Consider the following 22,097-nt stretch of genomic DNA (forward strand, 5'->3'; position numbering starts at 1 on the left):
GCACCTAAAACCAAATTTATTATTTGTGCAGTGATTTGGAACATCTTGAAGACATGAAAGGTGCTATGTAAATGGAAGTTCATTCTTGATGTCCAACAGTTGAACAGTTTTCTGACATACAAGTCTGGATTTTTGAATGTATATGCAGATTACTCCCAAATGTTTTGAAACAAGTGCAAATTTGCACCAAATGTTGTACCCAGTTTTCTGTAGTCAGCCCATAATCATAGTTATGCATAGCTTCAGATATATACTTGGACTTGTGGAAGGAGCATGTTAGTTTAGGAGCAGGTGAATTTTTAAAAAGATGCAGCTAATTAAAGAAGGGATTTGAATAAGGCAATAAAAATTGTTAGAGTCTTAGGAAAAACTCAGAAGGCATTTCAACCCATTGAGAATCTTTCCAGGGCTTAAGAGTGAAAGGGCTAAGAATTGACACACAAACACAGGTGAAATGCAAACCATGTAGCATGATACACTGTAGCTTAATAAAAACACCCACCTATCTGGTTATTGGGAAACTGTAACCTTTCCATTCCATTTGGATATGTAGTATGAGTTGTCTTTGCATCAGCATAGTAGTAAATCTGCAAGAGGCCAGAAGATGTTACTTATTTTAAACAGTAATTTCTTCAAACATTTTTCTTTTTGGTTTCTTTCCTCATGCAAAGGTCCTTACTTTTGCTGAGGTACAAACCGTGGGTAGTGAGGACCTTACCTAATTGATCTTCCTGCATGTGTGAGGCTGACACTGTGGGCTAGAAATTTGGTTATCCCGATTTTCAAACAGAGGGATCTTGGTTTGCAACCTGCCCATGCCGATTCATACTGAGGTGGACAGCATGCAAATTTGGTGCACCCACCTCATCTGTGTGATTGTAGCATGTGGGTGAGCAGGTTTAGTCCCGCTGGCTTCTTCTTAACACTGCCAGTTGCCTCTGCGTTCCGCAGGGCAGCCCAGTAACTTGTTCAGGAACAATGGTGTGTGGCTAACCTGCTGTTCTCAAAGGCAGCCTAAAGGGAAGCTGCACTGTGAAGAATAATGCTGTAATTTAAATGATGGCAAAGTGAACACCAGGGCAGGGAGAGGGTTTCAGGTTCATGGATGTAGCACTGGAGACATTAATGGTGGAGGAGGTGGGTAGGATGATAGAGGCCATGGTTTTATGGGGGCCAGGTGGCCCTTTAGGACCACCCCCAGGAGGGGTGGGAGCAGGTGGGCTTAAGAGGTCAAATTCCAGAGTCTGGACCCAAGAACCTGACATCTGTGCCAGAAGAACTCTAATAACCTCACACAGAGGTAGAGAAACACAGCACAGTGCTATTGAAGAGGCCCTGTCACTTGATCTGATACTCACAGTTACCAGCTCAGATACTGGCACTGCACATACCTTGGAGGCTAATATAGAGTTGGGATCAGCATATGGTGAGTTATGTGGTCAGGGTTAGAGGATGGTTTGTTTGTCAGCTTAGTGGAGGTCAAGGTCAGAGATGAGTTCTGTTGCAGAAGACTCAGATGAGGGCCTCAATGGTGCAGCATACAGGAGAATGCTGATGGACATGCACACCAAGATGCTTGGTGCATTGGCTGGCAGACAGCCGTCCGTCACAGTCAGTGGGCATAGAGGAGGCCATGCAGAGTACATGGTGCAGAGCTTGCCCTCTTGAAAGCCTCTGCTCTATCTCTCTAGCATGCTGCAGAACCAGGGACACTACCACTGTTGCCTTGATCCCTGTTGCAGCTTTTGTGTGGATAGAACACCTAACCCTCCACTCTCCCTGTGAGGATGCGACAACACTCCCTGTCAAATCCAGGAACTCACCGCAACAGCTCCGAAAACAATCCAGAGTATTTCCAGACACTTTGCAACAGAAAAAAGTTCTTAAAAACTGCCTTTACTGCAGTTTGGGTGTCTGATCCTTTTAAGTAACACTAGCACAGGGCCCTCTTTCAGGAGAACAAACTTACTGTTTGTAGAATGATCTATGAATTCATTGCTTAATGGTCCAAATTTGTTGCCATTCGGATGCCATTTGTTTTCCTTTTAATTTATTCTTTCACAGGATATGGGCATCACTGGCTAGGCCAACATTTATTGCCCATCCCTAATTGCCCTTGAGAAGATGGAGGTGAGCTGCTTTCTTGAACGCCTGCAGTCAATGTGGTGTAGGTACACCCAGAGTGCTGTTAGGGAGGGAATTCCAGGATTTTGATCCAGCGACATTGAAGGAATGGCGATATAGTTCCAAGTCAGGATAGTGTGTGTCTTGGAGAGGAACTTCAAGGTGGCGGTCATCTCATGCACCTGCTGCCTTTGTCCTTCTAGGTGTCCCAGCCTGTGCTGGATCACTGAAAGAGCTACACAATTAGTCCGGCTCCCTTGCTATTTCCCTGTAGCCCTGCAAATGATCCTTCTTAAATATTGATTTTCCTTTTGAAAGTTATGATTGAATGCACTTCCATCACCCTTTCAAGCAATGCTTTCCAGAACATTATAACTGAGTAAAAGCATTCTCGTCTCCCCATCCCTGGCTTTTTTTTTGCCAATTATGATAAATCTGTGTCTTATGCCAGAATAAAAGCAAAATAGTGTGGATACTGGAGATCTGAAATAAAAACAGAAAGTGTTGGAAAAACCCAGCAGGTCCAGCAACATCTGTGAAGAGAGAAACAAAGTTAATTGGTGGAATTGTCTCAGACTTGCACTAAGTGCAGTAGCAGGTAAGAAAAAAGTTGTTTTACTCGCCGGCCGCAGTGGCGGGTTTTCATGCTGTATCGTCCCATTTCTGGCACATCCCACCTCATTCACAGAAAACACTCTGGATTGCTGGTGGGTGGGCTTGGATTTGCCCTCAACGCCATGACCTCAGCGCTTCCTCGCCCTGGACACCATATTTAAAGCACACCAGAGCGCATGTCTACAGACCAGGACTGCTCCAGGTGACAGATGGCCCCGAAAGTAAAGAAGATGGCAGCCCCCGAATTTAGTGACGCCTCTCTGGGGCACCTGCTGGACATAGCGGAAGGCCAACATGATGTCCCCTACCCTGCTCTGGCCACAGAAGGTCCACCAGCATCATCAATCCGGCCTGGGAGGCAGTGGCAGTGCCAACGGAGCACAGAGGAAATCAGCCATCCAGTGCAGGAAGTAGATGAATGCTCTCATTCGTTCTGCCAGGGTAAGTTAACCACCTCATCACTCTCAACTCCCACATTCACAAACCCATCACACATCCACAAGGATCTCACACCTCAAAGGACAACACCACTAACTCTCACACACACCCTCACACCTCCATCAGGCTTGTAACCTCTGGAGCTCGTGTCCTCATCCTGTCCACTCACCACACAAACATTCCTGCTCACACTCTCTCCATCTGTTTTCATGCGGGAAAAGCTGGCTAACAACAGCATAGAGAGGACCCAGACTGCGGCCTGAATTTTACCCTTGGCGGGTGTGTGCAATCGGCGGGCCTGGGAATGGCTGGGAAACAGGCCCCCCCCAACCGCGATCGGCCCACGACTGCGATTTCACGCCAGCTGGCCAATTAAGCACGCCCAGCATGAAACACGTCTTCCCAATGGTCAGGAAGAGCTGGACAGGGGCCTGTTGGGCACCGGGTCAATGGGTCAAAATCCCGGAACTCTGTCCCTAACAGCACTGTGGGTGTACCTACATCACATGGACTGTAGATCATCACTGCCTTCTCAAGGGCAATTAGGGATGGGCAATAAATGCTGGCCTAGTCAGCGATGCCGACATCACGTTAAATAATTTAAAAATTCTATTACTTTGCCACCACTTTCCTATGTTGGGTATTGGGAACTTGCTTTTTCATTTGCTGTCTGATGACTAGGAAGGCATGAATTAATGGGAATGAATGAGGGGATGTACAATGGTGAATGACTAGTTGCAACATTGCTTTGTATCAGTCCAACTGGGGCCAGGGTTTTGGGGAGAGTAGCCAAATGGATGTGATGGTGACTTTGGTCAAAATTTAGCCCCCAGAAGCACTACTCTTCTGACTCTTTTATATGGATAGTGCCTCCTGATACCTTAACCCTTCTTTTGCTCTGCTCTCTGCTGTCCCCTATCAACAAATCATTTCTCAGTGGGAGGTAAGAAAGCAGCTGTGAGCAATGAAAATATATGGCTGTCTGTATTCATGACTTTTAATTTGCCCCAATAATGTCCGTACCATCCTCTCACTTTATTTTCAATGGCAACATTCAGAAAATCTGGGAAATGGGTGCATATGAGCTAAATTTAAATGCTGGTCAAAATCTCATCAAAAATTGCTCATTTAAATACTATAAACAGTAATCCTTCTCTCCAAAGGGTGTTACATACACGCAATGACCAGTGCCTGGGTTGGCACAATGGAGCGACTTCCGGGCAGCCTGACATTTTCATCAATTTTAACAACCTTCCACACACCCTTTACTGTTAAAATTTAACTTCTAACCTTTTCCTTGTAACTATGTTACAAGATCTATGTTAATTTTTCAGATTTGTTGTCCTGCCCTACCATTTCAGACAAGGTGACCAAAATTGGTACTTCAAGTGTGACCTTACCAAAGTCTCATCCGTCGCCTCAACAAGAAACTTTTTCTCTTTCTCTCAAGTGCTAAGGAACGCAAGCTCCAACAACTCATCGACTCCAACACCCATCGGGGACCCTCCACCCCTGCTTGTCCCTCCGTCCTCACCCCATCTTCCAATCCCAGCCCCAGCCGCGTATTCACTATACCCCCTGACCTTCCCCTCTCCGATGCTGAACGTTCAGTGCTCAGCAAAGGACTTAGTTTCATACCCTTACGCCCTCATCTCAATGAATTTCGGGCTCGGCATGATGCTGAACTCTTCTTCCGCCGTCTTCGTCTCCGTGCTCACTTCTTTGGGCAGGAGTCCTCTCCCCGTTCAACGGATCCTTTTACCCACCTCCAATATTCTCCCTCCACTTGGACCCCTCCCTCTGGATTCTTACCTTCTCTTGATCTTTTCATTGAGAACTGTCGGCGTGACATTAGCCGTCTCAATTTCTCTGCTCCTCTCACCCATTCTAATCTGTCTCTCTCTGAACTCACTGCACTCCGTTCTCTCAGGTCCAACCCCAACATTGTCATCAAACCCGCTGACAAGGGTGGTACTGTTGTTGTCTGGCGCATTGACCTCTACCTCGCGGAGGCTGAGCGTCAACTCGCAGACGTTTCCTCCTACCTCTCCCTGGACCATGACCCCACCACAGAACATCAAGCCATTGTTTCCAGGACTGTCACTGACCTCATCTCCTCTGGAGATCTTCCTCCCACAGCTTCCAACTTGATAGTCGCCCAACCTCGGACGGCCCGCTTCTACCTCCTACCCAAAATCCACAAACAGAACTGTCCTGGCAGACCGATCGTGTCAGCCTGTTCCTGCCCCACGGAACTCATTTCTCGTTATCTTGACTCCCTTCTCTCTCCCCTTGTCCAGTCCCTTCCCACCTACATCCATGATTCCTCTGACACCTTACGTCACATCAACAATTTCCAGTTCCCTGGCCCCAACCGCTTCCTCTTCACCACGGATGTCCAATCCCTCTACACCTCCATCCCCCACCAGGATGGTCTGAGGGCCCTTAGCTTCTTCCTTGAACAGAGGCCCCAACAATCCCCATCCACCACTACTCTCCTCCGTCTGGCTGAACTTGTTCTCACACTGAACAATTTCTCCTTTAACTCCTCTCACTTCCTCCAAATAAAAGGTGTGGCTATGGGTACCCAGCTATGCCTGTCTCTTTATGGGGTATGTGGAACATTCCTTGTTCCAGTCCTACTCCGGCCCCCTCCTACAACTCTTTCTCCGGTACCTCGATGATTACTTCGGTGCTGCTTCATGCTCTCGTCGGGACCTGGAAAAATTTATTAATTTTGCTTCCAATCTCCACCCCTCCATCATCTTCACATGGTCCATCTCTGACACTTCTCTTCCCTTCCTTGACCTCTCTGTCTCAATTTCTGATGATAGACTGTCCACCAATATCCATTACAAGCCTACCGACTCCCACAGCTACCTCGACTACAGCTCCTCACACCCCGCTTCCTGTAAAGACTCCATCCCATTCTCTCAGTTCCTTCGCCTCCGTCGCATCTGTTCTGATGACGCTACCTTCAAAAACAGCTCCTCGGACATGTCCTCCTTCTTCCTTAACCGAGGTTTTCCATCCACGGTCGTTGACAGGGCCCTCAACCGTGTCCGGCCCATATCCCGCGCATCCTCCCTCACGCCTTCTCCTCCTTCCCAGAAACATGATAGGGTCCCCCTTGTCCTCACTTATCACCCCACCAGCCTCCGCATTCAAAGGATCATCCTCCGCCATTTCCGCCAACTCCAGCATGATGCCACCACCAAACACATCTTCCCTTCACCCCCCTTGACGGCATTCCGTAGGGATCGTTCCCTCCGGGACACCCTGGTCCACTCCTCCATCACCCCCTACTCCTCAACCCCCACTTATGGCACCTCCCCATGCCCACGCAGAAGATGCAACACCTGCCCCTTCACTTCCTCTCTCCTCACCGTCCAAGGGCCCAAACACTCCTTTCAAGTGAAGCAGCATTTCACTTGCATTTCCCCTAACTTAGTCTACTGCATTCGTTGCTCCCAATGCGGTCTCCTCTACATTGGAGAGACCAAACGCAAACTGGGCGACCGTTTTGCGGAACACCTGCGGTCTGTCCGCAAGAAAGACCCAAACCTCCCTGTCGCTTGCCATTTTAACACTCCACCCTGTTCTCTTGCCCACATGTCTGTCCTTGGCTTGCTGCATTGTTCCAGTGAAGCCCAACGCAAACTGGAGGAACAGCACCTCATCTTCCGACTAGGCACTTTACAGCCTTCTGGGCTGAATATTGAATTCAACAACTTTAGATCTTAAACTCCCCCTCCCCCCATCCCCACCCCGTTTCTTTCCCCCCCCCACCCGCCTTTTTTTTCAATAATTTATATAGATTCTTCTTTCCCCACCTATTTCCATTATTTTTAAATCTAAAACTAAAACCTTTAGTCTTTCCACCCCACCCCCACTAGAGCTGTACTTTGAATATCCTGTCTTGCATTCTTAATTAGCACTTTTCTCAGACAAAGACCACCACCTTCAACACCTCTTTGACCCTTTTGTCTCTGACATCTTTTGATTATCTGCTCACACCACACCCTCAATGTGTCTCTTCCCCCCCACCCACCTTAAACCAATTTATATTTCTCCCTTGTTGAAACTATGCTTCAGTTCTGCTGAAGGGCCATGAGGGCTCGAAACGTTAACTGATTTCTTCTCCGCCGATGCTGCCAGACTTGCTGAGTTTTTCCAGTTAATTCTGTTTTTATTTTGTTTTGGATTTCCAGCATCCGCAGTAGCTTTTAGCTTTTTGTTTTTACCAAAGTCTTGCTTTGCTGAAGCATAGCGCTATTAATTTTCTACTTTATTGGCCTGTAAGTACTTGCTGGAATAATAATTTCCTCCCTATAGCTACCTTCAATTGCTTGTGAACTGATAATGACTGGCCAGTGATGGCCAGTGATGACCCAAGCCACTATTCTTGCTGTGACTTTCAATGGACATCCCTTCAGGAAAGAGACAAACTTTGAGTTGGCTTGCCTTACATGCATAACACAGCATAGATTAAACTATATCTACCATTTTGCTTGCCTAAATCATCAACAACTTGCACTTATATAGTGTCTTTAACACAATAAAACATACCAAAGTACTTAACAGGACCTTAATGGAACAAAATTTGACATCAAGTCACATAAGGAGATATTATGCCAGATGACCAAACAGTTGGTGAAAGAAGAAGGGTTTAAGGAGTGTATTAAAAGTGGAAAGAGGTAAAGTGAGACAGGGAGAGAATTCAGGAGATTAGGGCCTGGTCAACCAAAGGTACAGTTGTCCAATGGTGCAGTGATTAAAATGAAGAAATGCTTGAGATCCTAAATGGCAGAGTGTATAAATCTTGGTGGGCGGAGAGGGGGGTGGTGGGGATGCGTTGGGGAGGGTTGCTGAAGTTGATTACAGAGAGAGGGAGGGGTGGGACAATGAGGGGATTTGGAAACAAGGGGCAGAATTTTCCATGCCCGCTGATGTCGGGTGTGTTCAGTGGCATGAGTGGACAATATGGCAGGAAGGCAAAAAATTGGGGTCACGACGTTATGAAACCAATTTGCAATCGTCTGCTCAACCCGTCAATGGCAGGCTGCGTTTCCCGCCATTGGACATCAGGAACCTCATTATAATAGATCTGCTTTACATTATAAGGCAAGCCTGCTGGAATCATCCCTCACGCTGCATCATCCGAGCACGTTGGTGTGATTGTATGCTGATGTGTTTCACAACAGCATATATAAGGTGTGAACTTAGCGGGCTGCACTTTGAGGGGAACTCGGAGGTGAGCACACAGTAACGTTGCGCAATGCTCACGAGGGTCACCTGTTGGACTTCAAGGTTGAAGTGAGTTGGGGGGGGGCAGCAAGGCCTCCCCTGCAGTTGATGGTAGTGCACAAACACATGCGGGGTGGCGGGGGAAGGAAGCGGCCACGCATCAGGGAAACCTTGTATAAAGTGATCATTCCTCCACAACTGAGACAGTTCAGATGCAGCCACATTAACATGTTTGGAGTAGAACCTCTAGCTTATCCGCCACCAAGTGCTCCAGAGGTTTTCACACCTCGGGCACAGACTGCAAAGTAATGAGCTTCTTAGTGGACTGCAGAACAGTTGGACAACTGCGCATGTTGTACAATCTCCTTGCGAAAGCTGATCATGGAGCAGTCGCTGGTGGAGGCGCTCACAGCCCCTTGCAAAGTTATCATTCTGGTTTGGACCAGTCTGCCTCATGGTTCAAGCTAACAGTGCATCCTTTGCAGTGTGGGTTAGGAGAATGCCTGCGTCTGAGCTGAAAGCACAGCTGGGCAAAGCTGTTGCCAAGTGGTCAGGTGAAGTGGGGTGGAGGAGGGTGGAGTTTCGGGCAGCCATGCAGCGCACTAAACTCTGGCTATCTAAGTGGCCAGTTTCATATGGGGCAGGATTTTCCCGTCGGCGTAAAATGACACGCGGTGACATTGGACAGAACTCCCGACATCACCGTGCCCCATTTAAATTTTCCGGTAGGCGGGGGCGCAGCAAAATCAGCTGTGCAACTGCCGACCTGTCAATGGCCAACTGAGGCCATTGACAGAGTAATTTAGCTAATTAATGGGCCTGCCCGTCCAACTTTAAAGTTGGTGGGCAGGCCAGGAGCCCCGGCGGTAATTAGAAAAAGCATGAAACCTCACCTACGGGTGGGATGAGGTTTTATGTAGGTTTTTAAAAATTTTATTAAAGTTTTAAAATTATGGACAGGTCCCAACTCATGTTACAGTGTCACATGAGGGAACATGTCAGGAATTTTTTTTTTCTATTTTTAATATTTGTGACAGAACAGCCAATCTCCCTGAGGCAGCATTTAGCCTCAGGGAGATGAGTGCACTCTTTCGTGCGCATGAGCGCAAGAGCGCACTCTCGGCCTTAGGGAATCCCCCCCTTCCCGCACAGGAAGCGCTTCCGTGCCGACGTCACACTGGGCGGGCCTTAATTGGCTCGCCTATGTAAAATGGCGCCGTGCCCTTGATCAGAGGCGCTGATCGGAGGTGTGCCTGTGTGCGCCCACAATTCAACTTCGCCCCCGACAGGGGGAAAATCCTGCCCACGGACTCGAAATGTTAACTTTGTTTCTCTCTCCACAGATGCTGCTCAGCCTGCTGAGTTTTTCCAGCATTTTCTGTTTTTGTTTCAGATTTTCAGCATCCGCAGTATTTTGCTTTTATCTCCCTTTCATCCTGCAGGAGGACTGCATCAGGAGCATGGAGCCTGGCGACCTAGCTGTATGCCTAGTGGCGTACAGAGAGCGGAGACGACGGAGAAGAGAGCTACGGAGGTGCCTGGCTGTACAGAGGGAGGAGCAGCACCCTCAGGAAGAAGGGGTGGTTGGGTCTCCCACGCACACCACTGAAGAGTCACAGTGAGCCATCACAGGTCAGCGTCTATCTAGACCCAGGGTATACAGACACCGTCTTTCATTCCTGCAGGTGATTAAGAACCAGTGTCACTGAAGACTGTGCATGTCTAGGGAACTGGTTGATCACATCTACCAGCTGCTGGAGGATTTGGCACCATGGGGACATGGAGGCCATCCACTGCCTGTGTCCCTGAAAGTGACCACAGCACACAATTTTTATGGCAGTGGCTCCTTTCAGGGCTCTACAGGTGACATCTGTGGGATATCGCAAGCCTCCACCCACAAATGCATCCATGAGGTCATGGACGCCACTTTTGCGAAGGCACACAACTTTGTGCATTTCACCCTGGACCAGGAAAGCCAGGATGCAAGAGCGATTAAATTTGCCCAGGTCTCAGGTTTCCCACAGGTGCAGGGTGCCATCAATGGCACTCATGTGGCACTCAGATCTGTTTCAACATGCGGTCAACTATGTCAACCGCAAGGGCTTCCATTCGCTGAAAGTGCAGCTGGTGTGCAACCAGCACAGACACATCCTGCAGGTCTGCACACAGTTTCCAGGGAGTGTTCAGGAATTCTACATTCTCAGGCGGTCACAGATCCCTGACGTCTTTCAGGGTCCACAGAGGCTGCAAGGATGGCTCTTCGAGGACAAGGGCTACTTGCAGAGGACATGGCTGATGACATCTGTGCGGCGGCCTCAGTCTGCAGCAGAGTGAAGGTATAATGATGTTCATGCTGCAGCTCGCACGTTGGTGGAGCAAACCATCAGGATTCTGAAAATGAGGCTCCAGTGCCTGGACCGGTCTGGTGGAATATAGAGGTTGTCATGCAATGTTGTCAACTGCTATGCCCTTTACAACCTGGTGCTGCAATGGGGAGACGAGCTGGCTGAGAGGGAGATGGAGGAACTGGAGGTGTTCTCCGATGAGGAAGACATCAACGGGGATGAGGGTGAGGAAGTCGTTGAAGGCAACGATGATGGTGATGAGGCCATCGCACCGGCCAGGCGAGGTGTGCTTGGGAGGCCCTAATAGCTGCTAGATTTGTGGGGGATGATGACGACATGCAGTGGGGAGACACCACAGATCCTCACGTTGCACCTGTGAATGTTTGACTTCAGTCTGGTTTATGGCAGCGCACATACCCTCTGTGATAAGGTTCCTGCCATGGAGACTTAGCGGCAGCCCTAATAGTTGTTTGATTCCAGGTGGATGATGATGACATGCAGTGAGGACACTCCATAGATCTTCACATCTATGAATGTCTGTGAATGTCTGACTCCTGTCTGGCCGAGGGCAGCTCACTTGCGCTCTGTGATCAGGGGCACTTCATGGAGATGCAGCCCTGAAACTTTAAATACACCTGATCCTTTGTCAGCCTTCAGCACCTGACCCCTTCAGGAGCACAGCGTCATTGGTCACAGATGCTGAAGAGATGGGGGTCAGCCCCACCCTAGAGGTGCTGAGAGCACTCAGAGAAAGTGACGGAACTCTGATGCCTACCCACAACATTCTGGCAACAATGACAAGTACTATTGAAATTCAGGCATCAGTAATGTGTCCAGCGGGTGTGAGGCTGGATCATCACTTTGGTCTCAAGGCTACACAAAGCACAGGGAAGAGGCCCTGGACTGAGACACCTGCCTTTATCTTGTGCAGGAGCCAAGGATTCACACCTGAGTGACATGAACATTGCTCATCAGTACAAGGAGCCATAGGCAGGGAGACATTGTTGGGAGTTTATTTATAACAGTGAACATTATGTATAAGTGATTAACACCCATGCCCAGGCTGTGCAACCACATCTTCTTAACCTTCCTAATCCTGCCGGTATGTCATGGTGCTCCCTGGACATCCACAGCAGAGGTGGGGGCAACCTGCTGACTGCTTTGCCCTGTCTGTGATGACCTTGGCGGGCGTCCTCTGGAGGGCCGAGACCTGGAGGGCCCTGCCTTCGGGGTCCTGCTGGGTGGCAGTGGCATCCTCCTCGGCCTGTGGAGCTGGAACTGCCAGGGTGACTAGAAGAGGAGATTCAGATGGGCCGGACACTTCCAGAGTCAGCTGGGTAGATAGCCCAGGGGTGTGCACCTACTGGTCCTTCTCTCTTTAAGTGCCCAAGAGCCCCAGGCTGACTCCTTGAGAAGAGGTAGCTGGAGTGAGATTGTGCTGTCCCACATCCCTCTTGCGTACACACTGTTGGAGGCCAACTGTGGCGTCAGCGATGGAGTTCAGCCTACGCGGCAGTGCAGGTCCAATTTCCTGGGCCAAGGTCTCCATGGTGGCCACCATCCTACCAGTATTGACCTTGGTGCGTTGACATACCAGTGCTATCACCTCTGCCTGAAGACGGATGGACTGCTTCATCATGCCTTACAATGTGAGGTGTGCAGCGGACATCCCTTCCTGATGTTCCCGAGCTTGCCTTTACAGCTCCAGCAACTGAGACATGACTGAGACCAGAAGTTAGTCATCTGACTCAGACTCAGCAGATTTCTGGCCTCCAGCAGTCCTCCCAGTGATGGAGACCTTGGAAGTCCCTGCCACCGCCTGCTGTGGATCAGACAGTGCGATGTGCTCACCAGATTGTGATCCAGAGGTTATTCTAAAGCTCGGTCCAACCAAGGTGTTTGTCTCTGCTCTGGTGGAGGGTGTGGGTGAGCACTGTGATGGGACTTCAATGATGGTGCCTTCAGATTCCTCTTCAAATGTTTCTTTGGGGTTTGATTGGAGGACCCGTGTCATGGATCCATTGGCTGTTTCCCAGATGTGCCTGCAAAAGCAAGGGAAGATAATTAGTGCATGGCAGTGGCCTGTGAGACAGGACACATCACTCACAGCATGGCTGTCAGATAGATGTTGTACTGCTGGATCCTCACTTGGTAAAGCAGCGCCGACCACTGTCAGCCATGAAATGGCCCAGATCCTTGCCGGCCAGCTGGATGGCTGTTTTCAAAGTCTGTGAGGACCTTGATTTCGGGCATTCTTCCACAAGACTGCAACCTCTCCCTCATGTTGTGTGCCAGCTTGTCCTGCATGAATAGAGATGGAGAGAGTGTAAGTAGGACACCTGCCAGGCCAGATAAGTATGCCTGGCATGTGTGGGTGGTGAGTGGTCACATGGATGGGATGAGGACAATGAAGGTGTATGTGAGAGAGTGAATGGTGATGTCCCTTGAACTGGCAGAGAGTGAGATCCCTGTGAATGTGTGATGGGTTTGAGAGTGTGTGAGTTGATTTCACTAGGTTGATACCTGGGATGAACGGGTTGTCTTATAAGGGAAGGTTGGACAGATTGGGCTTGCTTCCACTGGAGTTTAGAAGACTGAGGGGTGACTTGATTGAAGAACCTGAATGGCATTGACAAGGTGGATGTGGCAAGGATATTTCGTCTTGTGGGTGAGTCTAGAACTAGGGGAAAATGTTTTAAAATTAGGGGTTTGCCTTTTAGGACAGAGATAAGGAGAACTTTTTTCTCTCAGAAGGTTGTGTGACTGTTGGAACTCTCTGCCTCTGATGGCAGTGGAGGTGGGGTCATTGAATATTTTTAAGACAGAGGTAGAAAAATTCTTGTTAGACAAGGGAATCATAGATTATCAGAGGTAGATGGGAATGTGGAATTCGAAACACAAACAGATCAGCCATAATCTTATTAAATGGCAGAGCAGGCTCGAGGGGCCGAATGGCATACTTTTGCTCCTATTTTGTATGTTTGTCTGTAGATGAGAAAAGGGAGAGGCTCAAGGATAGATCCTGGGGGCCACCAAAGGTAACAGTGCAGGAGTAAGAAGAGAAGCCACTGCAGGTAATTCTCTGGCTACATCAGGATAGTTGAGAATGAAACCAGGTTAGCGCTGGTGACAGTGAGAGATGTTAAAGCAGAATTTCATGGTCAGCCATGTCAAAGGCTGCAGACAGATAAAGGAGTGTGAAGAGGGGTAGTTTACCTATGTCACAGTCAACTAGAATGTCATTTGTGACTTTGGCGAGAGCCATTTGGTACAACGATGGGGTGGAGGGGTGCGGAAATCTGATTGCAGGCATTCAAACGAGAATAAATAAATCAGCTTACAACTGCCTCCTTATTCCAAACTCTCACACTTATCTGGAAATTTAATAGTATTAATATGCCTTTGTCTAGTTCATTAATAAAAATAATGAACAGTAAAGGACGCAGCATTGAAACCTGGGAAACGCCATTTACCACGAGAACAATCTGCACCTTTCTTGTTAACAACTATTTTATGTTTTCAATAACTTCCAGTCCATTATGCTATTTCCAAATAATTCCATGACCTCTAATTTAGTTCCAATAACCACCCATGTGCAACTTTATTAAAAGATTTCTGGAAATCTAAGTAGAGCATATCCATTGAACTTCCTTCTTCTACTGGTTTTCTTCTATAGGGATAATAGTATGAAGTTAAGTATTGCTTGGTATAGAGCTCTGCCGTCCACCACCGCTCCCACACCGCCCACCCCCGTCTGTGGAATGCACTCATACACTCCCCATAATTTTAAGTTCATTATTCAATTCCAGATAAGCACTCCCAATGAGCAAAAGGTCACACATTTTGCCAAAATTATCCCTCATTGGCCAAAGGCCTTATGGAAATATCTGAAAAATGGCAAAAGACCAGCATGTAGATGGTGTTTTTTGTCTGGAATGAGCAGAATTATTTTTCACATTTATTAAGTTGCATTATTGGGGAATCATGCTACAAGATACATTCTGCAAGATGCTGCTCCTCACACATGTCATTAAACATAATGAACATGCAAGTGGGAGGCCTGAAAATTGGGTGGAATGACCTGCTGCTTGATTTCTAATCAGCACTCACATCAAATAAGACTCCATGGCAAGGACTCTTAAATTCCCCTCATCCCAAGTCTCCACTGAAGAATCTAATCAGAGTTGACAAGACCTTTATATTTTTGAGTAGTGACTGGTTGAGATATATTCAGAAGGGAAACCAATGACCAAGGCCATGGAAAAATTGTGACCACATTTTCAAGCACAGAATTCGTGAAAATAATACTGCCCCAAAGAAAGCGGACTGTTCTTCTCCCAGAAACTATCTGTTCCTACCTGGCACTGAGGCCACTCAGAGGATTAGAAACTGCTACATGTGTGTGATAGAATTCTCAAGATAGATTTGCATGATTAGTTTTCATCCTCATATGCTAGTACAGCCGTGAAAAGTAAATTGAAGCGGACGGAAATAAAAATCAGGAAATCAGAAACAGGCTTCTGAATCAGTATCACCAATTTTACATTGTCGTAGAAATCAAAATTAACCCCAAAGGTCCTAATTCCAATGTATGTGTTGCAAGATTCTGGGATCATTGAGATTCCTCCAATATAGTCAGGAATGGGATTCAACATAAAGATCAGGGTATAATAGCCGTACATTTTATACTTTTTAAATTGCAAAAACATTGTCTCATAAATGGAAAATTCCATCCCATGTTTCCAAAACTCACAAGACCTACAGTAAATATCAAACCATTGGCTTCTTTCTTATGTTTCTCAGCATATAATAGTCTAAGTGCGTTGGTGGGTGCTTTCAGCAGAACCCACCCCGCTTCTCCGAATGGCAGGAACTCACTCCTGATTCTGTGCTTGGAAGCTTATTAATTATACACAGGCGAGTATCAGGCCGAATGGCCTGATATTCATCCATCCCGCCATCAGCTGGTGGGATCAAAGGTCCAGGTGCCATATTTAAATACCAGTCGAACATATACATCTCATTCTCTCCAACCAACCTGTCTCCAGGTTGCCTTACAGATGTCTTCCACGCACAACAAGAAGGCTTCACTCTGCTTCAGACACGACAGCTTCCAGGCCTTGATCAGAGGAGTGCGGGCGCATAGGGATGTGCTCCACTGGCGTCGCCAAGGAGGTCAATGCGGCTACCAGGCTCACCCAGAATGAGATTCAGTGCAGGAAGAAGATGAATGATCTCATCCACTCCGCTCGGATAAGTCATCCTTCAACTCCCTCTAACATCAAACTCTTATCATTGCATCATGTGCTCAAATGGCTACTCTCTTCAGGGATCTCACACAACCTTTACCAGGGGATACATATCAGCACTGATGGACTAAAGGAACCTTTTACATCATCACCAGCCCACCTATCATGCTGCGCACTCCATCCTCAAACCTGGTGGGGAGGGCTCACCACACACAGGGGGCATGAATCTTTGCTAACCTATGCTCCATCCCTTCTCATCACATGCCTTTCTTGTGTCTTCATCCAGGCCAAGCTGACCCACAAGTGGGAAAGTTCCCAGACAGGAGTGGGGAGAGGGTGGGGTGGGGGGATGGCTGACATCATTGACCTCACAGAGTTCGAGGAGGCTGCAGCCCAGGTCGCTGGGAAGGACAGGGATCGCTGCTGTGGGGAAGATTGGATTGTCTCAGCAACCCAGTATGGATCACTCCTCCATGAGTTCATCACATCCTGACAATCACGGTGAGTGACATGCAGTCTTATATCCCTCATGCTCATCTATCAAAACTCCATTCTCTATCTCATAGGCACCAGCAGATTGAGGCCCACAAGGAGCACCACCAGAACTCCCAGCCCCCGGACTGCATCCAAAGAGGAAGATGATGAGCAGTCACAGTGCTCACCTGCACCCTCCAGCAGCGCATAGACACACACCTCAGTGGGGTACACCTCTTGATGAGGCTCAGGCTCACTTTCTGGAGAACACTTCACTGACATGTCCCTGCAGCAGTCGGAGACAGGGTCAGGCCAGGTCTCAGGTATTGGGAGGACTGCTAGAGAACAGCCACCCGTTCAGTCCGAGTCAGTTGTCGAGCCTCTGGAAGCGGCCTCCCAACTCATGGTGGATAGTCAGCATGAGGCAGGGGAACATCACACAGCGGTGTTTGAAGCCCTCAGAGAGAACAACTGCTGAAGTCATCGAAGGCAAGAGGGCAAACAACTCCTAAGGTTGCCTCCACCCCTGCTGTGGATGTCAGGATAGCACCTAGAAGGAGTGGAAGGCCTAAAAAAAATCAAAAATTTTTGATCACAGCTTTTTGCACGGGTGAAGTCAATAATTGTCACTAACTGAACATCTGCAAAGATATTCCCTTTCAATGCGTATTGTCTATTGTTTTCTTTCGATGTCCTTCTAAAGATTTTGCGAGGCCCGCCCCCACCCCCCAATCCCTAGCAGTTTTCCAGCACGCAGCCAGTCCCATGACTAAATCTGCCAGGAGAAGGTTCTGTGGCAGTGCCTCTCAGAGCTTCGTGTAAGCACTCTCCTGCGCACACGGTGCCTTCATCCATCAAACTCATCTAACTCGTCCTTAGCATATTCAATAATGCCTGCGGCTATTCCCCTTCCAGTTGAGCTGTCCTGCATCTCCGCCCATGCACTGACCCAACTCCCATGCAGCACCTGTGCCCATCCAACACGAGGCTCAGTTCACTTTCAATTTGAGAACTATGATTTCAGTGACTTTCTTCATGAGCTCCTCCACCATTTCCCCTCCCCCAGTCAGCCATGTCCTTTCCCCTATCACCATTGATGCCCCTAGCAAGATCTTCGACCTCCCCACCAGCATCCTCCAGCCCAAACCCTTCTCCTTCCAGGAAGTGCAGGTGAACGTGCATGTTCTCTTCCTTCCAGAGCAACCCATCCCTGTTCATATTGACCTCTCCCTTCCTCCCCACTCCATGTCCATGTCTATCTCCATGTCCCAACTAACAATCCTTGCCGCCTCTCCTGGCATCGTGGCTCACCCTCCCATCCTACTGGCTCCCTCTACCCCATTGTTACCTTAACCATCCCCTCCTATTACACCCACCCTGAGTTCGCACCCCAGGAGTCAGAAGTTGACTCCACCAAACCCTTCCTGTGAGCATGTTTGCCTGGACATCTGCCCCCACCCCGCCACCCCCGCCCCACCCCCCCATTCAGTACCTTCTGCAGCCTTCAATCCCACAGCTTGAGGCTCCCACCCATAAAACTAAAGTCCCTGGAAGAATGTTCAACCCATGCTGAAGTCCCTGGAGGAACACTTGAGCCCATGCCAAAGTCCCCGGAAGATGGTCTGAAGCCTCAGCGAAGCTGAAGCTGCAGCTTGGAGACCTCCTACCTTCCGAAAGTTGCTTCGCAGAGGAGCCATGTGGATGAGGCTCCACACCCACCAAAGTGCACAAGTTCCTCTAGGGTCCAGTAGCTATAGGCCTCCATCATCTTCCTCTCATCAGATGTCTGTAAGTTGAGCAAGGCTCTAAAGCTAAGTCCTGACTTGTGCACGCCACTCATTTTCAAACAGGTTTGAGGCCGACGTAATTTCCCGCTGGCGTGACATGAGATTGGAAGGTGTGAGGAGATTCTGGCGAGCAGCTGTTTTAATAAACGTTCATGAGATGTTAATGAATGATAATGGCGTTCACGCCACTACTCAGTGGGATAACTGACCTGCCATTAACCTGCCATAAGCAGAATCACAAACTACTTTTATGCCGACAGGTTTCCAACTTTTTGCCTGCCACTGGATTCTCTGCTCCCGCCCACCATGAAACTTGCAGTGAGAAGGATGGGAAAATTGCACCCATGATTTTTAAGGAGCTCAAAATTAATAGATTATAGGTTGGAAAATATCCTCTTTAAGGATATCTCAAAAGCAGTTATACAGTGTTGCTTTTAATATTTGAATTCGCTTCTTTTTTTCTGAGGCCTGCAATAACTATGGTAGACAGCATTTGCACATACCACTTTCTGATCTGGCATGAATGTTTTCACATCTCCATTGAAGAATGTGATAGTGACAGATTGGCCATCTGCACTGACCTCCTTTCTTGTGCCATTCCGAAAGGTGATGATTCGGCTTCCGTTTATCAAGAACTGTTCCAACTGGGCAGAGAAAAGATAGATGGTCACCTCAACATTATTAGGTGCATCTTACAACTTTGTTTATCTGTGACACAATTATTATGAAAGTGTAAAAAATTCTAAGTGCTTTTTGTTGATGTGTTTTTATAACCAAAAATTGTATAAATCTTATTCAAACTAAAACTTGATATGAGGAACAATCATAAAAACAGCACAATTTGAATTTTTACAATTTTGCACAATAACCAGCTGGTATAGGCTAAATGATCCACAAACTTACTTAGATTACTAATCAACAAAGAATTTCTTTGCTGCTAAGAAAAATAACTGAGCAATCAGCTCTCATTTGTTATTCAAACATTATAAAACAAATGCCTCAATTTTAACTTAACCCTCTTGCGGAAACTGAACAGGTTCAGGTCAGACACCCGTAATACACCTTGCCTAATTTTATGTTCTATTGAAGTCAATGGCAGGGGTATAAAATGGGCATCCGATTCAAACCCCATCCGCTCCAACTGGATGGGTTAGGCTACAATTGGGTCTAAAATCCAAATAACCAGGTTGTACACTTATGCCAACTGATGGCTTGATAAAAAAGCAATTAGACTTTTATTCTGCTAATTAGAATACATATTATAATGAATAACATAAGAATATTAGTATGGGATAAGATAAAAGCCATTTGGCTTAACAGACTCAGGCAGGAATTTTCTGGCCCCGTTGGCGTCGGGTGTAATGGTGGGCTTGAGTGGACAATATGGCGGGAAGAACAAAAATTGGTTTCAGACTGTCATGAAACCAGTTTGCAATTGTCCAATCGCCTGTCAATGGCTGGCTGAGTTTCCCGCCGCTGCATGTCGGGAACGTCATTTTAATACTTCTGCATTGAATTATAAGCTCTGCTCGCAGGAATCATTCCCCCACATTGGATCATCCAGACAGTGTTTCACAACATCATTTAAAAGACATGTACCTGGTGAGCTGAACTTCCAGGGTAACTTGAAGGTGAGTGCACATTAATGTTGCGCAGTGCTCGCGAGGGTCGCCCATTCAACTTCAAGGAAGAGGCGCCATGCATTCAGGCAAGGGCACAGGCAAGTCACTTTTTCCTAGCTGATTGACAGTGCGGTGCCATAGCAAAGCTGCACTGTGGTTGGGGCAAGTTGGGGTGGGTGAGCAAGACATCATGGTCTGGTGGTGGTGCACAAACACATGTGGGGAGGAATGGGGGAAAGAAAGTGGCCACACATTAGGGAAACTTTGGATAAAGGGAGCAATCTTCCGCAGCTGAAACAGTTCAGGCGCAGCTACATTTGACATGCTCTGAAGAAGGGTCATACAGACTGGAAACGTTAACTCTGTTTTTCTCTCCACAGATGCTGTCAGACCTGCTGGGTTTTTCCAGCATTTTCTGTTTTTCTTTCAGCTTTCCAGCATCTGCAGTATTTTGCTTTTATATTACATCGACATGCTTGTAGTCAGGCCTGTAGCTTATCTGCCATCTCAAGCAACACAGAGGCATGAGAGTACCACCAAACGCTCCCGAACTTTGCAGCCCTCGGTCACAGACTGCAAACTAATGAGTGTTTTAGTGGAATCAGAACAATTGGACGACTGGTGGAGTGGGGCAGAGGTGGGTGGGTTTTGGGCAGCCATGCAGCACACCAACCAAGTGGTGGCCAGCACTCTCTGGCATGCATTAAGGAGTCTTCAGACTTAACAAAGAGAGGTTCTTAGTACACCCATGCTAACCCACGCATCGCTCTCTTTCATCCTGCGGGAGGAGTACATCAGGAGCATGGAGCCTGGTGACCTAGCTGTATGCCTCATGGCTTACAGGGAGCAGAGACGAAGGAGAAGAGAAGGAGGGAGATGCCTGGCTGAGCATAAGGAGGAGCAGCACCCTCAAGAAGAATAAGTGGCTGGGGTTCCTGCACATGCCACTGAGGAGCTACAGTGAGCCGTCGCAGGTCAGCGCCTAGCTAGACCCAAGGTCTACAAACGGCACTTGTCATTCATGCAGGTGACCAAGAACCACTATTATTGAAGACTATGCATGTCCAGGGAGCTGCTCGGTCACATCTACCACCTGCTGCAGGATTTGGGACCACGAGGACATGGATGGCATCCACTGCCAGTGGCTGAAAGTGACCGTGGTGCTCAATTCCTACACTTGTGGCTCCTTGCAGTGCTCCACAGGTGCCCTCTGTAGGATCTCACAAGCCTCCACACACATGTGTATCCAGGAGGTCATGGATGCCATATTCATGAAGGCACAGATCAGGAAAGCCAGCGAGCAAGAGTGCTGGGATTTGTGCAGATCTTAAGTTTTCCACAGGGGCAGGGTGCCATCAACTACACTCACATGGCACTCTGATCTCTGTGGCAACAAGCTGTCAACTATATCAACCGCAAGGGCTTCCACACGCTGAATCTGCAGCTGCTGTGCGACCACCACAAATCCATCCTACAGGTCTGCGCACGATTCCGGAGGAGTGTCCATGACTCCTACGTTTTCAGTAGGTCTCATATCCATGGCGTCTTCCAGGGTTCAAAGAGGCTGCAGGGTTGGATCCTCAGGGACAATGGCTACCTGCAGAGGATGTGGCTGATGACGCCAGTGTGGCGGTCTCAGAGTGCAGCAGAGAGAAGGTACAATGAGCTCATGCTGCAACTCGTACTTTGGTGGAGCAAACCATTAGGATGTTGAAAATGAGGTTCCGGTGCGTGAACCGGTCTGGATGAGCCCTGCCACAGAGGGTGTCATGCATCGTTGTCACCTGCTGCACCCTTCACAACCTGGCACTGCAACGGGGGGGGGGGGGGGAGGGGGGGGGAGGAGTGGACTGAGGAGGAGATGGAGGAGCTCCAATGAGCAGGACATCGACAGGGATGAGGGTAACGAGCTCCTCGAAGGTGAGAGTGATTGCGAAGAGGCCATCGCATTGTCTACATGAGGCAGGTGTGCTAGGGAGAACATAAAGACATAAGAAATAGGAACAGGAGTAGGCCATTTGGCCCCTTGAGCCTGCTCCGCCATTCAATAACATCATGGCTGAATGTAACCTCAACCCCACATTCCTGCCTACCCCCGATAGCCTTTCACCCACTTGTTAATCAAGAATCTATCTAGTTCTGCCTTAAGAACATTCAAAGACTCTGCTTCCACTGCCTTTTGAGGAAGAGAGTTGC

The 22,097-nt window shown here is 48.1% G+C and overlaps 1 protein-coding gene across 1 annotated transcript in view; it reads right to left on the bottom strand.

Annotated features, from left to right (window-relative positions):
* Positions 1-22,097, bottom strand: part of LOC144689571 (uncharacterized) — a 318,797-nt gene that overhangs the window by 1,834 nt on the left and 294,866 nt on the right. The window contains exons 17-18 of the mRNA XM_078556753.1: positions 18,783-18,923; positions 503-587 (exon numbers count right to left, since the gene is read on the bottom strand). Of these exons, the coding sequence (XP_078412879.1) occupies positions 503-587; positions 18,783-18,923 (226 nt within the window). The remainder of the gene's footprint in view (positions 1-502; positions 588-18,782; positions 18,924-22,097) is intronic.

The sequence above is a fragment of the Cetorhinus maximus genome, chromosome 14 (genome assembly GCF_964194155.1).
Source record: "Cetorhinus maximus chromosome 14, sCetMax3.hap1.1, whole genome shotgun sequence".
In the NCBI taxonomy this organism is placed as follows: Eukaryota; Metazoa; Chordata; class Chondrichthyes; order Lamniformes; family Cetorhinidae; genus Cetorhinus; species Cetorhinus maximus.